The sequence below is a fragment of the Sinocyclocheilus anshuiensis genome, unplaced genomic scaffold (genome assembly GCF_001515605.1).
Source record: "Sinocyclocheilus anshuiensis isolate Anshui unplaced genomic scaffold, SAMN03320099.WGS_v1.1 scaffold207, whole genome shotgun sequence".
In the NCBI taxonomy this organism is placed as follows: Eukaryota; Metazoa; Chordata; class Actinopteri; order Cypriniformes; family Cyprinidae; genus Sinocyclocheilus; species Sinocyclocheilus anshuiensis.
The window spans coordinates 1,836,165-1,856,175 of record NW_015551045.1 but is presented as its reverse complement, the minus strand read 5'-3'; the positions used below and the strand labels follow the sequence as shown (position 1 = coordinate 1,856,175).

The 20,011-nt window shown below is 35.4% G+C and overlaps 1 protein-coding gene across 3 annotated transcripts; it reads left to right on the top strand.

Moving 5' to 3' along the window:
- Window positions 1-5,230: 5,230 nt before the first annotated feature.
- On the top strand, window positions 5,231-19,830 carry LOC107661679 (prolyl 4-hydroxylase subunit alpha-2-like). 3 transcript variants are annotated; one of them, XM_016451394.1, is made up of 13 exons: window positions 5,231-5,325; window positions 5,416-5,567; window positions 6,755-6,892; window positions 8,717-8,956; window positions 9,753-9,952; window positions 12,700-12,876; window positions 14,181-14,251; window positions 14,611-14,710; window positions 16,436-16,489; window positions 17,727-17,792; window positions 18,578-18,646; window positions 19,193-19,289; window positions 19,465-19,830. In XM_016451394.1, the coding sequence occupies exons 1-13, from the start codon at window positions 5,234-5,236 to the stop codon at window positions 19,533-19,535; spliced, it is 1,527 nt and encodes a 508-aa protein (XP_016306880.1). In that variant the 5' UTR covers window positions 5,231-5,233; the 3' UTR covers window positions 19,536-19,830. The 3 variants fall into 3 exon arrangements, with proteins under 3 accessions (XP_016306880.1, XP_016306878.1, XP_016306879.1); XM_016451392.1 differs by having other exon boundaries at window positions 6,755-6,910; XM_016451393.1 differs by lacking the exon at window positions 17,727-17,792 and adding an exon at window positions 17,603-17,662 and having other exon boundaries at window positions 6,755-6,910.
- The last annotated feature ends 181 nt before the right edge of the window (window positions 19,831-20,011 follow it).

Genomic DNA, 20,011 nt, shown 5'->3' with positions numbered 1-20,011 from the left:
CAGACTGACAACGACTGAACTCTCGATGTTAAGTAAAAATGACACAAACAAGTGATTTAAAACTTTGAATGACTAATTTTGAGGTTAATGGTTGCCAAAAGAGTCTCCGATTTCTGAACGCAAAGCATTTTCCAAACACAAAGCTGAAATGAATTAAAAGTCACCCCCTCCATGACACACACACACACAGAGAACAATAATGAAGTTTTAATCTGATTAAAATACCCCGCACTGGAATTTTCATAAAGAGCTTGTGCAGGACAAATGACCTTGACAAAGCCATGTTTAATTTTTTTCTTTACTGTGTCTTTTTATATGAAAAGTGCACTTTGAAGATGTTAGTCAACCTAAATTGTTCTTCTAACTAGTTTTATTTAAACCAAAAATATACAAACCAGTCTGACTACATTAAGTTGCACCACCACCACCAAGTAGAAATACTGTATCTCTTTTAGGTGTACAACTGTGTTTCACATTTTACAAGTTTCTTACCACTTGGAGTCCTCCTAAGAGTTCCTAGGGATTTTAGCTGAAAGGTATATAAAATTTGCTTAAAATGTACTCACTCTCTCAGGCTATCCAATATTTAGAATCTTTGTTGAAATGATTGATTTTGATTTGATTGATTTTGAACTTAATTTGGAACAGATCACTTGCTCAGCAGTGGATGCTCTGCAGTGAATGGGTGCCGTCAGAATGAGCGTCCAAACAGCTGATAAAAACATCACAATAATCCACAAGTGATCCACAGCACTCCAGTCCATCAGTTAACATCTGGAGAAGACAAAAGATACAAATCCATCATTAATACGTTTTTAACTTCAAACCATTGCTAAAATACAAGTCCATAACTGTAATAGCGCTTCCTCCGGTGAAAAAGTGGTCTGAATCAGGAGAGAAACATGCACAGATCAAGCACAGTTTACAAGCCAAAACGGCTCTAGTCAAATATGTGGGTGGATTTTGATGTGTGAGGACAACAGGAGATGGATTGTGGGTGCTTTAAAAAAAAAAAACCTTTACAAATATAAAAGTTGTGTTCAGCTGCAACCACATCTTACAAGATGTTAAATACTGGCTCAAGGGAAATGCAGGGGAAAAAAGTCAAACAGCTCATAGACTCCTGTCCAGATGAGTTTAATGCGAACTATGGATTCTTATACTAATCTGACTAAAAATTAAACTTGATCACCTGAAAGCAGATATTGAAAACATCAACAAACTATAAGTGAGAGCATCAACAAAATGGATAGAGAGAAACTCAGGTGTATGCAGTGGTTCTCTCACTGTAGTACATGCGATTATACCTTTTATTTGAATTTCAGAGAGAAAAATGTGGCTTGAGCAATTATGCAATAAAGCGGAGCTTTAGCCTAGCTGTGACAGGAAGGAGCATTTTTGACAAGACGGTCTTGCCTAGTTATGATTTAACTGGTTTATGTGTTAAATAGTGACTGGCTTGTTGCTCATCCATCAAGCACACCATGTTAATTAAAAATGCATAGGCTACCAGTGTCCTTCTGTCCATAGAATATTTGCCCATTACTGTATTTTCTTAATTACTCAGGTAATTGGCAAGACTATATCTTCCCCTTTCACATACAACTTTGTAGCAGAGAAAATGGATACTAAACATTAGAATAGACAGAGCAGCCTTGTGGTAAGATCTGTGATAATCAGTGTTGGGGGTAACGCATTACAAGTAACGCGAGTTACGTAATCAGATTACTTTTTTTCAAGTAACTAGTAAAGTAACGCATTACTTTTTAATTTACAAGAGAATATCTGAGTTACTTTTTCAAATAAGTAACGCAAGTTACTTTGTTTCCCATGCATTGATTGACAGCTCTCCTGTCCCCATGGTGAGAGAAATCAGAAGATGTTACTGTAGTTCTAAAATAAATATAAATATGCATTAATTCATCTCACTCACAAAAAAAAAACCACAGATTCAGTATTCCTCAAAATGAATAAAAATAATGCAACTCAGAATATGACGCAAACCTGTAATAATTAAATGTTAAACAACACAAATATCCTTTATGTATTTAATCCCATTCTATAAACCAATGTCTTTGCTTCTGACCTTCGATGATCCAGTTCAACCGTACTAAGCACAAATTACTCTAGACAAACATTTGTGTCTTTTTTTTATTGCTGAAGTGTGTTGAAATGTCTTCTTCTGCATTCTACTGTACAGACGTAAATGTACTTTCCCTTCAGCCTGAGGCTTATTCATTTCACTTTTGGTGTGAAAAGGCTTTTATATTTGCCAAAAATAGAACTTTTTTATTTTAAAAACAAACAAGCAAGCCCTGTCCAGATTTAAAAAGTAACGCAAAAGTAACGTAACACATTACTTTCCATAAAAAGTAACTAAGTAACGTAATTAGTTACTTTTTTTATGGAGTAACGCAATATTGTAATGCATTACTTTTAAAAATAACTTTCCCCAACACTGGTGATAACACATAATAAAACTAGAAATAAGAGCACTGACAGATCATATAAAATAGGGATTCAGGGATTCACATTCTAGTGATGGATCCTGCGAAAGTGAGAGAGCTGGAAATGATTCTTCTCCTTGGTAAAAAGTGGCTGGGTCCACAAACCAGGATGGGTTTACTTTAAAAAGAAGCCTGTAAAGGTCTTACAAAAGGTGCCAAAAAGGGCCAAAATGGCAAAACAGTAAGCCGTTAAGGGTGTTAACCACAAATCACTGGCTTCTATCGGTTGATGAGTAGTTGCCGGTTAGTGTGAGTTTAATGTGAGACCAGGGGTTTGTCCCAATACCCACACTCGCAGTCTTGGCCACTTGACAGTGCACACATGGGACAAGAAGTGGGTGCGAAAGACTGTCCCAGGTCTGAAAACTGCCAAAGCTCAAAAGCACACTAAATCCACAATATAGCACTTCAGAGCCATATTGTAAGTAAAATTAATTAGATATAACATATAATTTGGTAGTAAAACATAGGTTGCACGTTTTGTTGGTGCAGAGTATGGGTATTTTGTAAAATGTTTGCAACTGCCTTTTATCACTTAATTAAAAACACCACAATTAAATTGTGTCGTCTATTACATAAGGGTTACTGAACAGACATTTGGAGGTTTATTTAGAGTGCAAAATATCGAAAATCAACATGTGCAAATAAAATGTCCAATAGCTCTGCACACGTTCAGTCTTCATATCCACTTGAAAACTTGGGCCAAATACAGGAAATACATCAAGTAGAGAAGTGGTCAAATGCAGAGACCACAAGTGTGAGTATTGGACCCAGATAATCTTTATAGCATTAAAATCTGGACCCAAAACATGAACCAGATGAACTTGTTCTCAAGCCGCGTCTTGGTGGTCTTTGCAGTGTGGGCCGGAGCATTGTCTTGTTGAAAAATAACATTTGATTATTTCTATTTAGAAAACAATTTTTCAATCTTTCAATCAATTTACACTATTAGTATTAACACTGTATATGAGTTCAAAATTTGCAGTCTCTCTCTACCAGAAATATGGATTAAGAATTTTGATTACATCATTCTGCAATTCAGCCTCTCATCAGACTTTCTGTTCAATTAAATGCTCTATGGAAATCTGTAGAATCAAAAAAACATGGTTACTACACGTTTACTATAATAAAAACATGGTTATTTTTCGTAAAGGAAAGCATCTGTGCTCATATTTGGACTTCAACTGCTGACAGTCTTTCTGAACCACGCAAACAGAGACAAACTGGACTCAATATCAGCACTGCTCCTCAGACTTGTACAGTTAAGTACAGTTAAGTCATGACATGTGCCCAGCTCCATCATTTAGAGTCATTCTGACCCAGAAACACACTTTGAGTTTTATGCACAGAATGATGACGTAAACTCTCTGCCTTCTGAGAATTGTTATTATGACTGCTCCAAACTGTTGCAGAGATAAGATGATTTAAACAGTGGTTAAACACGATTTTGAGGAAATGGCCTCAAAAGATTCCAAACAAATTTTTTTTTAATAGATTTTTTTTCTAGCACTGAGATACAGCCCTGTATTTGTGACAACTTAACTCTCGTGTAGCTATATGATGCTAACATATAGTAATTCTTATTTCCATTATTTGACAGACATGAACGATTCAGCAGAGCTGCGAGTCTACAGAGAACGTGCAGTCCGTCATGTCTCGTTTTACCGTAAATCACAGTGTATAGGCTGATTTTGTGTCGTATCGACCTTTTCTCTGATACAGCCGCTCATCATGGAGCTGGGGAATGTGAGTGCGCGTTTATTACGAGGATTGTGAGCGCCTGTGGAAAGGGTTTGAGAGGCTCTTCTGTACGTGGCAGCGACTAAAACCACCGCATAACAGCTGAAATAAACTGCTTCTGCTGGTCTGTCCCATCACACGGTCACTCTTTCAACGCGAACCGAGGTAACAGCTCTTATAGGTGAACCATTTTGCTTTTATGTTAGTCGATTGTGTGATTTTGTAACAGCTGTGCGTGCGTGCCATGCAACATAGTGACTTTTGCCTTTGACATCTGACCTTTAAATAACTCTTGTTGCTTCAATTTTTTTTTTTTTTTTTTAACAGACTATTGCAATGAGTTGTTTGCTTTGCGTTCACGTTTGATGCAGCATTTTTGCTGTCGGTAAAATTTAAGTTGTAAAATAGTGTTTTTGTAAATGTAAAACTTGTATTAAAATAAACGTAGCACGTTATATTGTTTTAAATTGGTTTTTATTCCCTGGATAGGCTACTAGCTGTTTGTTTTAGATTGATTTCTGATTTTTTGTCTCGGAAGAGTGTTTTTCTTTTTGCAGGTGCACTTTTACTAATCTAATAGGCTATCAGTATTACTTTAGTGTGTTTATCACGGCATACATCAGTGTCTAAATGCAGCTGAAGGTATGGATTGTTTTACTAGAGTTCTATATTGTAGAGTTCTGCTGATGTTCTACTGCAGCAAATCTTGAGGAGGACAGAAACTTTTCTAGAAGATGACGTCATCGCCCATGCACTCACTTCAGAAGCATTCGGGAGTTTAGTTTGTGTTGGCTTGCTCTTAAGGTTTTAGTCTTTTTTTTCTTTTTTTTTTTTTTACAGTATGCTAATGCTATTTGCCTCAAGTTAAATGATTTGATAAATATTGGGACTGGCTGGCTTTGCCGAAGGACTCTAAAACTTGAATAAATGCGCCATTTTGGTCATTTTTTCATGCTAAAATTTTGCTTTCTCTTTTCATAGGCCAAATGACAGACCTGATATTTACAGAGAGGGAGCTTGTCCAGTCCCTGAAAGAATACATTGAAGCAGAAGAGATGAAACTTGAAGCTGTGAAGAGGTGGATCTTGCACGACGATGCTTTTTTGATATATGACTACACATGAACCCGTGACTCATTTGTGTGTTTCTGTCCATCTGCTGGCTTCAGCTGGGCTAATAAACTGGATATGTTGACCCATGCATCCACGTCGGACCCTGAAGGCTTCCTGGCTCACCCGGTGAACGCCTACAAGCTGATGAAGAGACTCAACACCGAGTGGTCCGAGTTAGAGAGTCTGGTGCTGCAGGACCCGTCAGATGGTACAGTATATCAGCATGCATCACAAGTCATGGAAGGGTTAACGTTGAGAAAGTACTGAGAAAAAAAAAAAGTCTGGATTGGACAGTAGATTTATGATTTTTTTGACACTGTAATTTTGTGGTATGCTTGCTGTTGTACAGTTTTATCTTTTGACATTATTACCTTTTAAGATATGACGAGTTTTATGCTGAAGCAAATGTTGAACATGCTTGAACTGGTGTAAGGTAGAAATCCCAGAAAAAATACCCTTATAACGAAATAAAGTTCTATATATTATTTGTACATAGTTTGGAACCATTAAGTTTTTTTTTTAAATGTTTTTGAAAGATTTATTTTATGTGATTGAATTTATTTGATCGGAAATACAGTAGTAATAATATGAAATATTATTACAATTTAAAGAACTGTTTTCGATTTAATATAAAAGCAATAAGCCCTGTGAAGCCGTGGTTTACAGTGAATTTATAACAGCCAAGGGGTAACCCCCTTAGCTGTTATAAATTCACTGTAAACCACGGATTCATGGGGCTTATACGTAGTACGGTTTCACAAAATAAAACAGCAAATAAAGTGTAATGATATTAACAAAAACAGTATTCTTCCACCAAACAATGTAGCTCCTCAGAATCAGCTGTGGTTGCAACAAAGTGGATGCCGAGCAACACACAAACATAAACAAAGGTGTATGTTACTTTGTAGAGTCATTTACAACAGCTTCGAACGTGGCTCAGCCAATCAGAATCGAGGACCGGAACTCTCCATTTTATAATATATTTTATTGCATTCTTTATTACATTCTTCAAAAAAAAAAATCTTTGACTCCAAACATTTGACTTATATATTTATATATATATATGTATATATACAGTGGGTACAGAAAGTATTCAGACCCCCTTCAATTTTTCACTCTTTGTTATATTGCAGCCAGTTGCTAAAATCATTTAAGTTAATTTTTTTTCCTCATTAATGTACACACAGCACCCCATATTGACAGAAAAACACAGAATCGTTGACATTTTTGCAGATTTATTAAAAAAGAAAAACTGAAATATCTGCAATATAACAAAGAGTGAAAAATTGAAGGGGGTCTGAATACTTTCCGTACCCACTGTATATAGGAGTATATATATAAATATATATATGTGTGTAATAAAATGCTCTTATTTGTTTCTTTTCTTTTCTGAAGGCTTCATATCAAACATGTCTGTGCACAGACAGTATTTCCCTGATGAGGAGGACGAGAAGGGAGCAGCCAAAGCGCTCATGCGTCTGCAGGACACGTATAAACTGGACTCGGAAAGTTTCTCCAAAGGCAAACTGCCAGGTCAGAGGCAGCACTCTGGTAACTCCAGCTCTTGTTTTCACACTTCCTTGTTTTCAGTTCATACAAGGCTCTTAGTCCTAGCGATAGCAGTTAAAGAGTCAGTGATGAACTGAGACCGTCATCGCAAGACTTTCAAAGGGGAGCAAATCAAATACACCCTCACTATCAGTGGTTTCTGAGACTTAAGTAAAACTGAGGCAGTAGTTTTGCATTATGTTTGTAAATGCATGTGCTTATTTGATCATTTGTACTTTTTTGTAACTTTGAAATTGGAATGCTATCTTGATTTGGGATTAGGAGCCAAGCACTAGTGATACATAGGCACCGATTGTATCTGTTAGTTTGCTTTGTTGTCTTCATGTTCTTCCTCCTCCTCCTTTGCTCTTGAGTCAATGGCAGCCCATAGAACTGCTTGCAGGCAAGTTATGAAATTTGGCACACTGATATAACACAGTCTCAACATTAACTACAGCAAATTTGGAGCCTCTAACTCAATCCCTCTAGTGCAACCATCTGTGCAAATTTGCACTTTATGCTAAAAACGTATGAACCATAATTCCTTGATTGAACCTGATTCCTTGTCTCAAGATGATTCGATTGCATTGACTTAATTTTCCATTGCGATTGCATGACTTTTTTGAACTCCTCCTAGACTGTTGGTCCAATTTTTTCAAAAATCGAACCAGATTATCTTCAGGCCATGCTGACAAAACGTGATCAAATTCAAGTTGATTAGTCGAACCGTTCGTGAATAACACTTGAACAAATTTGATAAATTAGTTGGATGTGAGGCTATATCTCAGCAACACTTCAGTGTATTCAAACTAAACTTGGTGTGTGTTATGACATCCATGACCTGGGGGTGTAAACTTTTGAATTACAGTTTGCTTCAGAAGTTAAATTAACATCTTGCATATTCTGCAAGAGGCACATTAACTATAAGCAGAACTGTATGTAGCCCAGTGCTTCATGTGAATTGTCCTCAAAAGAGTAGAGATTTAACAAAGTGATTGTTAGTTAATTGTTAGTTGTTAATAAGTTTAAAATCCTTTTAAAACTTATTTTTAAAGTTTTTACTCAAATTGCATTATTTATTATACGCGATTTATCTGTGTACATCATTCATTTTTCGAGCATTCATGTGCCCTCATAATTTTTAAGCAAAATAATTTCCCCTCCCTCTTGCAGTTTTTATTCTTTAGTTTAAGTTGAAGCACTAAATAACTAAAACTGAACAAACTGACGCTAAAATCTAAAACTTGATAAATATGTAAATAATAAAAATGACAAGCAACAAAATTACTACAACTTTAAGATTAATGAAAGCATTTATTGCTTGAAATAAAATAAGTACTAGCTGAACTATGGAAATAAGTGAAATATATCTAAAAAAATGTATTTCAGCTAGTTGCCAAGAAAAGTTTATTAAGTTAAGTTGAAGTACTAAAATAATTAAGATTAAATAAATGGACACTGAAATCGAATTTAATAAGAACTATATAGACGTAGATGAAAACACAACAAAATTACTAAAACTTTAACATAAAAATAATGACAGCAGTAAACAGAACAGACAACAGAATTTATATGAAGTGTTTTTGCGTTTGTCCGTTTTTAACGAGCTCTGACTCTTGACATTAATGACAACAGATCTCACAGTGTGACATGGCTAATAGCTGGGATCAGGTTTGCACAGTTTGACAAGCAACAATCATATAGGACCATTATAAATCATATAGTGTGCACATGACTTAAAGTAACACTCGGTCCAATATAATATCCATTGTAAAACCTGTGATAAATGATGTGGCGTTCTGTCCGCAGGGGTGCGCTACAACGCTGAGCTGACGGTGGATGACTGCTTTGACATGGGCAAACTGGCCTACAATGAGATTGACTATTATCACTCAGTGCTGTGGATGCAGCAGGCGCTCAGACAGATGGACTTGGGAGAAGACGCCAAGACGGCCAAAGCTGATATTTTGGATTATCTTAGTTACTCAGTCTATCAGATGGGTGACCTGCCACGAGCCATCGAACTCACACGACGCTTGGTGGCCATCGGTAGGCCATTTCTCTCGATCTGTTATATTTGACCAGCTAGTTGACACTAGATGATCATTAGGAAATGTAATAGCCACATAAAGTCACATGAAACTCTCATATGTGACCCTGGAGCACAAAACCAGTCATAAGTCGCTGGGGTATGTTTGTAGCAATAGCCAAAAATACACTGTATGGGTCAAAATTATCGTCAATATTTTGACCCTTTGCTTTCCATTGATGTATGGTTTGTTAGGATAGGACAATATTTGGCTGAGATACAACTATTTGAAAATCTGGAATCTGAGGGTGCAAAAAAATCTAAATATTGAGAAAATCATCTTTAAAGTTGTCCAAACTAAGTTCTTAGCAATGCATATTACTAATCAAAAATTAAGTTTTGATATATTTACGGTAGGAAATTTACAAAATATTTTCATGGAACATGATCTTTACTTAATATCCTAATGATTTTTGGCATAAAAATAAAATGGTCAAAATAATTTTGACCCATACAGTGTATTGTTGGCTATTGCTACAAATATACCCCAGCGACTTAACACTGCTTTTGTGCTCCAGGCTCACATATGAGAATTAACTGCACTATTACTAGAAATGTGTACCTTTGCATACATACAAAATTTGTGGAAAAAGACAGTTTTTTCAAGATGTTTCCAACTCTGACTTTGAATCCATTCTGTAGAGTGGCCCATATTTATTACATGGAATCCAAGAAAAATATCTGATGCAGTTTTTTTGTTGCTGTATTTCTCAGCCATTGTGAATTGCATGTCCTGTGCTGTGCGTGCACTTGCAGATCCCAGCCACCAGAGAGCAGGAGCAAACCTGCACTACTTTGAGCAGCTGCTGTCTAAGGAGCTGAGGGCCCGGGGTCGGAGCCAGCAGGAGCCCGCCGACGAGAGGCCCATTCAGCTGGACACTTATGAGCGGCCCAAAGACTACCTGCCCGAGAGAGAGGTGTACGAGGCCCTCTGCAGGGGAGAGGGAGTCAAGATGGTGAGCGCAGCTTAAGTTATATCCCAAACACACAATAAGGGAATTATTTGCCCTTCTCACTTTATTGCTTTTGTAAGCCGTGATTATTTTGAGTCATTTACAGTGTCTCTTGTTTCAGACTTTGATTATATTGTACACTGCTGGTCAAAAGTTTGGAATAATTAGGATATTTTTTATGTTTTTGAAAGAAATCTCTTCTGCTCACAAAGACTGTATTTATTTAATTAAACATGCAGTAAAAAAGTTTTCAAAGTGAATATATTTTAAAATGTAATTTATTCCTGTGATCAAAGCTGTATTTTCAGCGTCATTACTCCAGTCTTCAGTGTCACATGATCTTCAGAAATCATTCTAATATGCTGACTTGCTGCTCAAGAAACATTTCTGATTATTATCAGTGTTGAATACAGTTTTTTTTTTCTTTTTTTTTCTGCTTAATAATTTTGTGGAAACTCTAATACACTGCCATTTATAGGTTTGGGGCATGTATGATTTTTTTTTTAAAGCATCCATTAAATTGATCAAAAGTGACAGTGAAGATATTTAATAGACAAAAAAAAAAAGTCATTGGATTCTACAATCAGGTATAATACAGTGATGAACAACATAGACCCTACATAAGGGAGGGGTGAGAATAAGAAGAAATTGCAATAACAATATAAATCCCATTACTCCCCACGAAGTGCATTTATATCAGAGAAATGTGATAATAAGGGTTGCCAGACATAAGAGAATATATTGGAACCTGTAATTTTATATTTAATCTTTTCCAAGTGTAGGTATAACATCAAATCCTGAAGCCAGTGTGATGCTTTAGGCGGATTTGTAGATTTCCAATGTAATAAAACTCGTCTGCGAGCCAATAAGGATGCAAAGGCAATAATGTTTAGTTGTCTTTGAGTCAGACTCGATTCATCACCTGGAACACCAAATATTACAAATTCGGCACATGGCTTCAGCTGTACTTCACTCACTTTAGAAAGTGTATCGAATATGATTGACCAGTACGCCGTAAGTGTAGGACACATCCAAAACATGTGAGTCAGGTCACCGCCTAAAATCAAATAATGTGAATTGAAGCTGGGTAAAGCCGTGATCAGTTTATTTACAGATTTCTTATCATCCCAATTGGGGCCATAAATATTCACTAGCAAGACCTGGCCCTGACACTATAATATAAAGACCCTGAGGATCAGCAATAACATTAGATAACATGTTTTTATGTATTATAGCTGTTCCTCTTGCCTTAGCATTACATTTAGAATGATAAATGTGTCCAACCCATGGTTTCTGCAACCTAAGATGATCTGAATTGAGTAAATGTGTCTCTTGAAGGAAGATTATATCGGATTTAATACAGTATAAAAGGATGAACACTGCACCTGTGAGCTGCTACACAGCTAAGTTTCTAAGTTCCCTATCTCTGGCAACAACCAAAAACATCACGAAAACAAATTGAGTATCCATAAAAATAAAAAAGGGGCAAAAACAGAATAAATAAAAATAAAAATACAAGAAGGCAGTAAACCAGCCCTTGAACATTAGAACACTCTTTCCATTAACTACACAACTGTATTTTTAAAGAATAGAGAGATAAATAAAAAGAAGATATGGGAGGTCATTTATGGTCCATCTTACGGTGTTTTGTTAAAGTACCTTTCCGAACAAAGACGTAAGTCGTCATAGTTTTTCCAGTATTTTTGATCAAATAAATGCATCCTCGGTGAGCATGAGGGACATCTTTTAAATGCATGAAAAAAATCTTAAATATTCCAAACTTTTATAGTAATGTAAACAATATAAATGTTTCTTATGCAGACAGTGTGAAGGGGACCAAGATTTAGATTAATCACACTAACATGTTAACACACATAATGTTTAAGTCTTGTGGCTGTAGTTTCGAATCGTTGTGTATTTTAATGTTGGTTTCAGATGAGTGTTTGCAACATTTATCTAAATAAATACATATATGTGAGCCTGGAGCACAAAAGCAGTCTTAAGTCGCTGGGGTATATTTGTAGCAATAGCCAACAATACATTGTATGGGTCAGAATTATCCATTTTTCTTTTATGCCAAAAATCATTAGGATATTAAGTAAAGATCATGTTCCATGAAGATATTTTGTAAATTTCCTACCGTAAATATATCAAAACTTAATTTTTGATTAGTAATACGCATTGCTAAGAACTTCATTTGGACAACTTTAAAGATGATTTTCTCAATATTTAGATTTTTTTGCACCCTCAGATTCCAGATTTTCAAATAGTTGTATCTCGGCCAAATATTGTCCTATCCTAACAAACCATACATCAATGGAAAGCTTATTTATTCAGATGATGTATAAATCTCAATTTTGAAAAACTGACACTTATGACTGGTTCCCTTTCATGGGAACTTCGAACTGCGTCCTCTAGGTGTCGCTATGGGGAACGCCTCGTCGTGACCCGTGTCTGCAGCATACATTGAAAAAACACCAACTCGTTGGCCGGCGACAGCCATGACGTCACTACCGGTGCGACTATAGTATAAATTTAGCATTTAAAGCTACAGACACAGAAATGGCACGTCCTAAGGAAAGCTCATTGTGGGACTGGCTCGTAGTGGCTGAAATTCTGCACCAAGGCTGAATTTCGGGAAAGAGACTTCAGATACAGTACTAGGGACCACTTAGGCCTATATAAAAGCATCCAAAAAGCAGCATGTCATGGGACCTTTAAAGTTTTTTTTTCTCTTAATTTCCCTACAGACTCAAAAGAGGCGCAGCCGACTGTTCTGCCGCTATCAGGATGGCAATAGGAGCCCGCGTCTGCTGCTCAAGCCGATGAAGGAGGAGGATGAGTGGGACAGTCCTCATATCGTTCGCTTTCTGGAGGCCCTCTCCGATGAAGAGATAGAGAAGATCAAGGAGCTGGCCAAACCTAATGTGAGTGTGCAAACCCTAGACGGACACATGGACAGTATATAGGCATTAGGGCTGTCAAAATGACTGAAAAACTAAATTCGAATGTCAAAATGGCTGAAAAACTACATTCAAATTTTGTACTTAAATATTATCAAAATTCGAATTAAAAATGCATAATTTCAGTTAGGGTGAAGAAAAGCTTTTGGCTTCTCTCCCGAGGCGTGCATCGAGCAAAATATTACTAATGCAAGTTTATTCAAAGCATAAGATAACATTACTATCTGTGAAAAATGTGCATAATGTTTAAAATAATGTTAATAAACCAATTATAATTAAGTTGCTTAATCAACTATAAACAAAACAGCATCATGTATGTATTCATAGTTTAATACAAAGGGCCAAAAGCCAATCACACAGAGTACATTTTTCATTTATAAACATGAGTTGCAGTGGGATGGGGAAAAACCCAGCCATAAAGTCTCGAGATATGTTTTTTCAAAGTTGAACTTGCATTCCACTGATAAGGCTGCCTGACGCACACCTAAAATTTGAATGCAATGTTTTTGCATTTTTATTTTAAATTCGACGAATATTCAAAATTCGAATTTTTTTTTGACAGCCCTAATAGGCATGAGTAGTTCACCCATAAATAAAAAAAAAACATTTCTTAAATAATCACATACCATATAACCCTATTTGTGCTTTTATTTCTTACTTTTTTATTTGGTGCCAACTAAATCTTTTGTTCTTGAATTATTATTTATAATGTGCTGTAATAGTCGCAGCCTCAAAAGAGGTTGTTTGGAAAAAGCAGGCTTAGTGTTGATAAGAATTTAAAATTAAATTTAAAATTAAAATTAAATTAATTAAATTAAATTTATGCATTTAGCAGACGCTTTTATCCAAAGCGACTTACAGTGCATTCAGGCTATACATTTTTTATCAGTATGTTTTTAATATTTTAAATATTAAAATATTAAATATTTTAAGATTAAGAGAAATTAATTGCATGCATTTGTTTCAGTGAGCACATCACAGAGATAAACAAGATGCTGTAAAATAAAGGAAACAAAGGAACAAAGGAAAACTGTTTACAAACAAATTTAATTTTCTGTCTTTAAGTGTAATCCATAAATGTAATTTTTCTTTTGACATTTGGGCTTAAAAGGAACAGCAGCATTGATTTCCTAATAACCCCACTAAGCTAAAAATCCACTGAACCTCATATAAGGCATTAGCTGATAGCTTATAGATTAAAGTTGCTATGAAACAAAAGTAGTGACAGATTATTTTTGCAAAGCTAAATTCTGAGTTGTTCTCTGTAGCTTGCGAGAGCCACAGTGAGAGACCCAAAAACAGGCGTTCTGACGGTCGCACATTACCGAGTTTCCAAAAGGTGAGCACATCTCATACACAGCCGTTCATTAATGGTGTTCATGTCTGGCTTGATAAGAACATAAGGGCTGAGCTGTATTGTATTTGCATTATAAAGTACATGACAGTAGATATATATGCATGAATATTGGTGGACAAGGAATCTTTTTCCTAATTGCTAACAACATCACTCTTGATCATTTCATTGAATTTCCAGCAAAATAAGTATATTATGATATGCCTTTACTGTGATGTAAATGGTTTCATTCTGTGATTTGGTCATAGCTCTCACTTGTAGGTAATGCATTAATAAGTGTACTCATTTGATATTGTAATGCAGCTGTTGAACAGAATTTTGTCAGTTTTCTGGTGTGTCTGCAGCGCGTGGTTAGAAGGGGAAGACGATCCAGTGATCGCGCGGGTCAATCAGAGAATAGAGGACATCACTGGATTATCTGTAGACACTGCAGAACTTCTACAGGTCACTCATCCTAAATACTCCAGAACATCACACACACAAGCTGTGGTCTCCATAGGCTTTAGTCTCACGCTACTTAATATGATATAATGTAATGTAATATAATATGTGACCCTGGAGCACAAAACCAGTCATAAGTGTCAATTTTTCGAAATTGAGATTTATACATCATCTGAAAGCTGAATAGATAAGCTTTCATTGATGTATGGTTTGTTAGGATAGGACATGATTTGGCTGAGATCCAACTATTTGAAAATCTGGAATCTGAGGGTGCAAAAAAATCTAAATATTGAGAAAATCATCTTTAAAGTTGTCCAAATTAAGTTCTTAGCAATGCATATTACTAATCAAAAATTAAGTTTTGATATATTTACGGTAGGAGATTTACAAAATATCTTCAAGGAACATGATCTTTACTTAATATCCTAATGATTTTTGGCATAAAAGAAAAATGGATAATTTTGACCCATACAATGTATTGTTGGCTATTGCTACAAATATACCCCAGCGACTTAACACTGCTTTTGTGCTCCAGGGTCACATATTGTATAGAATAATATAATATAGTATAATATAATACAGTAGAATGTACTTCTCAAATGAATGATAATGCCATTATTAAAACAAAATTTCAGAAATAATCACAATTTTCTAGTAACAATAAACATCTGTTGTGCAGTACTTTGTTTCCCAAAAAATTAAAAGGAATCGTTACATTATAATGTGATTTACATTTAAGAAGATTAAATTAATAATATAAGTAGTGCTGTCAAACGATTAATCACGATTAATCACATCCAAAATAAAAGTGTTTGTTTATATAATGTATGTGTGTGTACTGTGTATATTTATTATGTATATATAAATACACAAACGCGCATGTGTATATATATTTCAGAAAAATATGTTAGGTTTATATATTAAATATATTTATATACAATATAAATTATGTGAATATAAATATAGACATGTAAATATTTTCCAAATATATAATGTATGTGTGTGTATTTATATATATATATATATATACATAATAAATATACACAGTACACATACATATATTATATAAACAAACACTTTTATGTTGGATGCGATTAATCGCGATTAATCGTTTGACAGCACTAAATATAATATAATATAGATTTTAGAGACTGTATTCCATATTATAATATACCGGTAATATGGAATAGTGTATATAGAGTAATACACATTATAATAACAGTAATAAAATTGTGTACAAAATAGTTGTCAATTATCAATTTGAATTATTGTTATTAATATACAGTCATATCTCCATGCCCAGTATTTAAAAAAATATATTTTTTGCTCACACTTTAGTCTGGGGATCAATTCTCACTATTACCTAACTATTAGCTATGACTTTTGCCCTAATAAATGTCTATTTTGCTGCATGTTAATAGTAAGGTAGTTGTTCAGTTTCGATATGGGGTGGATCTAAAATATGATCATGCAGAATAAGGTGTTAATATGTGCTTTTCTGCAGTTTATTAGTAATATGTCTAATAAGTACTAATAAACAACAGCAGATATGCTAGTAATATGCATGCTAGTTAATAGTGAGAATTGGTTCTTAATATAAAGTTATAGATTTTTGATCCACATGATTTACTTCGCACACAATGCTCATGTGAATAGTGAATTGTGTCTGTGATTCTGAAACTGAATTTGTGTGAAAAGGGTTTTCTTATAACTTCTGTTCAATCGTAGGTGGCTAACTATGGCGTTGGAGGTCAATATGAACCACATTATGATTTCTCAAGGGTAAGAGCTTTGTGCAAGAACTGCATCATTCTTTCAATTATGTGCATGATATTTCACACCAGAGCAATCAGCGGCATGTGCAGGAAGAAATATTAGTGACAGTTTTCATTTAAAAACAATGCAATGTCATATTGATATTTCTCTGATGATTAAGAAAAATTATATCAGTGGGTGTTTTTACTGTCGGTTGACACGCAATATACATTTCTCAACCTTTTCCATATTTTGTCTGTAAAATTTCCTGACAATAATAATATAATGTAATATAATTGAAATCATTAGTATACAGTCTGTGATATCTCCACACGTCAGTTATTTAAAAAAGGATTATTTATAAATAACAGAAGAATGGAAGTGGGTAAGGCCAAAATAAACGAAGTAATTATTAAAAGTTTTATTCTATTTAATAATGGGGTATAGTGTGTGTCACTTGATGGCAAAAATCCTATTTTAAAATGTGTCCGAGGGTATGTTTACACGACAAGTGTGTACTGAAAACAGAAGTTTTTCCCATTTCGCATTTTTGAAAAGTTTGTATGCAGATGACAATGTTGTCTAAATGATCCCCGTTCACACGGATCCACGAAAATGACTGAAACCACTGTATTATTCACGCCAGGCCAGTAGCTGGCGATGTCACTTTGTAAAGAAACACGAAATTTTTGCACTGCATTTTTGTAGTTTACGCAGAGATAACAATGCTATCGTTTTCAAAAATTTGCACTTTAAAAACCTGTTTTCAAGATTTTCAGGCCCACCAAAACGCTGCTGTCATGTAAAAATGAAGTTTCAGTTTTTAGTTGAAATTGATGTCGTGTAAACACCCCCTAGTGTAAAAGGTTGGAATAGCAGCATTTTTATTGCTGGTGGTAATACATTTCCTGATAATGTCATAGGGATATTTATTGATGATGAAAATGGGAATGCATTAGGCTCTTTATAAACCACTAGAGCCAAAGTATTCTCCTTAGAAAATTATTTTAAATTGAGTACATGTTTGTAAATTGATTTGACGCCCAACACTCAGCTCTTATGTTGTCATATTGAAGATTTAAATAACGTTGCCTCAGAGGCGGAGATATTCACGGCTGCACTTACAAACGTCTGTTGCAGCGTCCTTTTGACGGCAACCTCAAGGTTGATGGAAATAGACTTGCCACCTATCTGAACTACGTAAGTACATGTGTTGTGCTTCTGCCTCTCTGCCTGTCTTTACTCTAAAATTTTATCTTCATAGAAAGATGAACCTGATGCTTTCAAATCATTAGGCACTGGAAATCGTGTGGCTACTTTTTTAAATTATGTAAGTATGTGTATCCCGTGGTGCCTGGCATCAGGTCTCGTCATGAATCCACATCAACACTACACCAGTGGTTCTCAACCAGGCACAATAAGACAAAATAAGCTTTGAAAGAAGCCAAACAACTCAAAATATACAGTCTAATTAGAATTCACTCCCTCAACAACTGCTTCCATTGAAGAACCAGGATTTACACTGTCCTGGAAAACCTGGATATATGAGGTGGCCACTTTTTAAAAGTGATATATAGCCCTGGAAAAGTCAGTAGAAATGATTAAACTAAATAATATGGGCATCTTGGAGTCAAAAAGCTTGCGAACCACTGAACTACACTTTTACAGCACTTTTAAGGCGTTTTGTGTCAATATTATATCTCTCTTGAGCAGATACATTTAATCCAGAGTGTTTCATAGTACATTAAAATGATAACAATGATAAAAAATAAAAGACTCCCTCTCTGCTTAAAAACAGGAGAAATATATAGCTTAAAAAGTAAATGGCACCAGACATGCCATGACTTCTGGGTACTGCTATATATAATATATTTACAAAAAAGAAATGCAATGATGGGAATTGGTTTCTTAGTATCACTTCTGTTTCTAATTTACCTTTCTTTTGGACAGAGTTTTGCATTAGAAGTCCAGGTTTTTAAACATTACACCCATATTCTGGATTATATAGTCTTTTTTGTTGTTGTTTTTTTAGGATTTTCTTCAACAAAAATGTGAAGTGCTGATCATACCATGTTGTACTGAAAGACGGATGTTAATAATCTTTCTTCATTACAGATGAGTGATGTTGAGGCTGGTGGGGCGACTGTTTTCCCTGATATTGGAGCCGCTATTTGGCCTAGAAAGGTACGGACAACCTTTTTAAACATTTCATAATAAAACATGTATGAAATCATTACATCAGTGATGATGGTACTGCAATAATCACTTTTTTGTTACATATTGTAGCTAAATGCTCTATATCATATGTAGTAGATACAGTGTAATCAGTATTTTTTGTTAATTGTATCCCATTGATCACCCTGATATGTAAATATTGGTATCAGCATCAAGTTTTAAATCGGCTTGAAGTGTTAAATTGGTAATTTAGTTAGGCCACAGATTATTTTAAGGTCCAATTCTCACTATTAACTATAACTTTTTTGCCTCAAACTTCTAATTTGCTGCTTATTAATAGTTAGTAAGGTAGTTGTTAAGTTTAGGTATGGTGTGATTAAGGGATCTAAAATATGATCATGCAGAATAAGACACTAATATGTGCTTTATAAGTACTAATATCCAGCTAATATGCACGCTAGTTAAGAGTGAGAATTGCTCCTTAAACTAAAGTGTTGTTGTTAGTTATTTTTCAGATGTAGCATTTATTTTAAAAAGCTCCTGGTCTCTCTGTAGGGAACAGCGGTGTTCTGGTACAACCTCTTTAAGAGTGGAGAAGGAGACTACAGAACCAGACATGCAGCCTGTCCTGTTCTAGTAGGCAGTAAATGGGGTAAGTGAACTAAATACGGACTCATGCTGATGCCATGAATAGTTGCATTAATTGCATAAATCCCACGTTCTGATGAGAGAGAACTACTACTCCTGTTGAAATGAACATGGCATAAGAAGTAGGTTGTTTTAAAAGCATCGAATGTCCGTTCCTGTCTCGTCCTCTCGTTTGGCAGTTTCAAACAAGTGGATCCATGAGAGAGGTCAGGAGTTCAGACGGCCGTGTGGCCTGACTGAAGTGGACTGATCTTGAGCTCGGCTCTAGCCGCAGTGCCTCGAGGCTGCAAACACAGACACAATCAGACACCTCGAGAACGTACATGAGTTCCAGCCGGGACTCAGTGCTGAGCCACTCTGTGTGTACGGATTTCTCTGTTATTTGGAGTGTTTTCATCTACCCCTTGCTTAACATTTCTTGGCAGATTAAACTGGAGTATCGTGTCATGTCAGAAATCTCATTGTGTTCATATAATGCATAAATTATTGTCCTGTTCTTCAGTGTTTATTTTATATTCTTGTATGGTTTGCAATAAAAATGGATGAAGTCATGTTTCTTTGTCTGCCTTTTTGAGGAGCTGTTTAATCTTAAAGTGACGTGACATGTGGCCAAGTATGGTTACCCATACTAGGAATTAGTGCTCTGCATTTAACCCATCCTAAGTGCACACACACAGCAGTGAACACACACACACCGTGAACACACACCCGGAGCAGTGGGCAGCC

Bases quoted from the DNA above. Each gene is read 5' to 3' on its own strand.
- LOC107661679 (XM_016451392.1), top strand. From the start codon at position 5,234: ATGACAGACCTGATATTTACAGAGAGGGAGCTTGTCCAGTCCCTGAAA. The intron at 9,953-12,699 runs GTGAGCGCAGCT...ATTTCCCTACAG, and splicing joins GGGGAGAGGGAGTCAAGATG to ACTCAAAAGAGGCGCAGCCG. The intron at 19,290-19,464 runs GTAAGTGAACTA...CTCGTTTGGCAG, and splicing joins TCTAGTAGGCAGTAAATGGG to TTTCAAACAAGTGGATCCAT.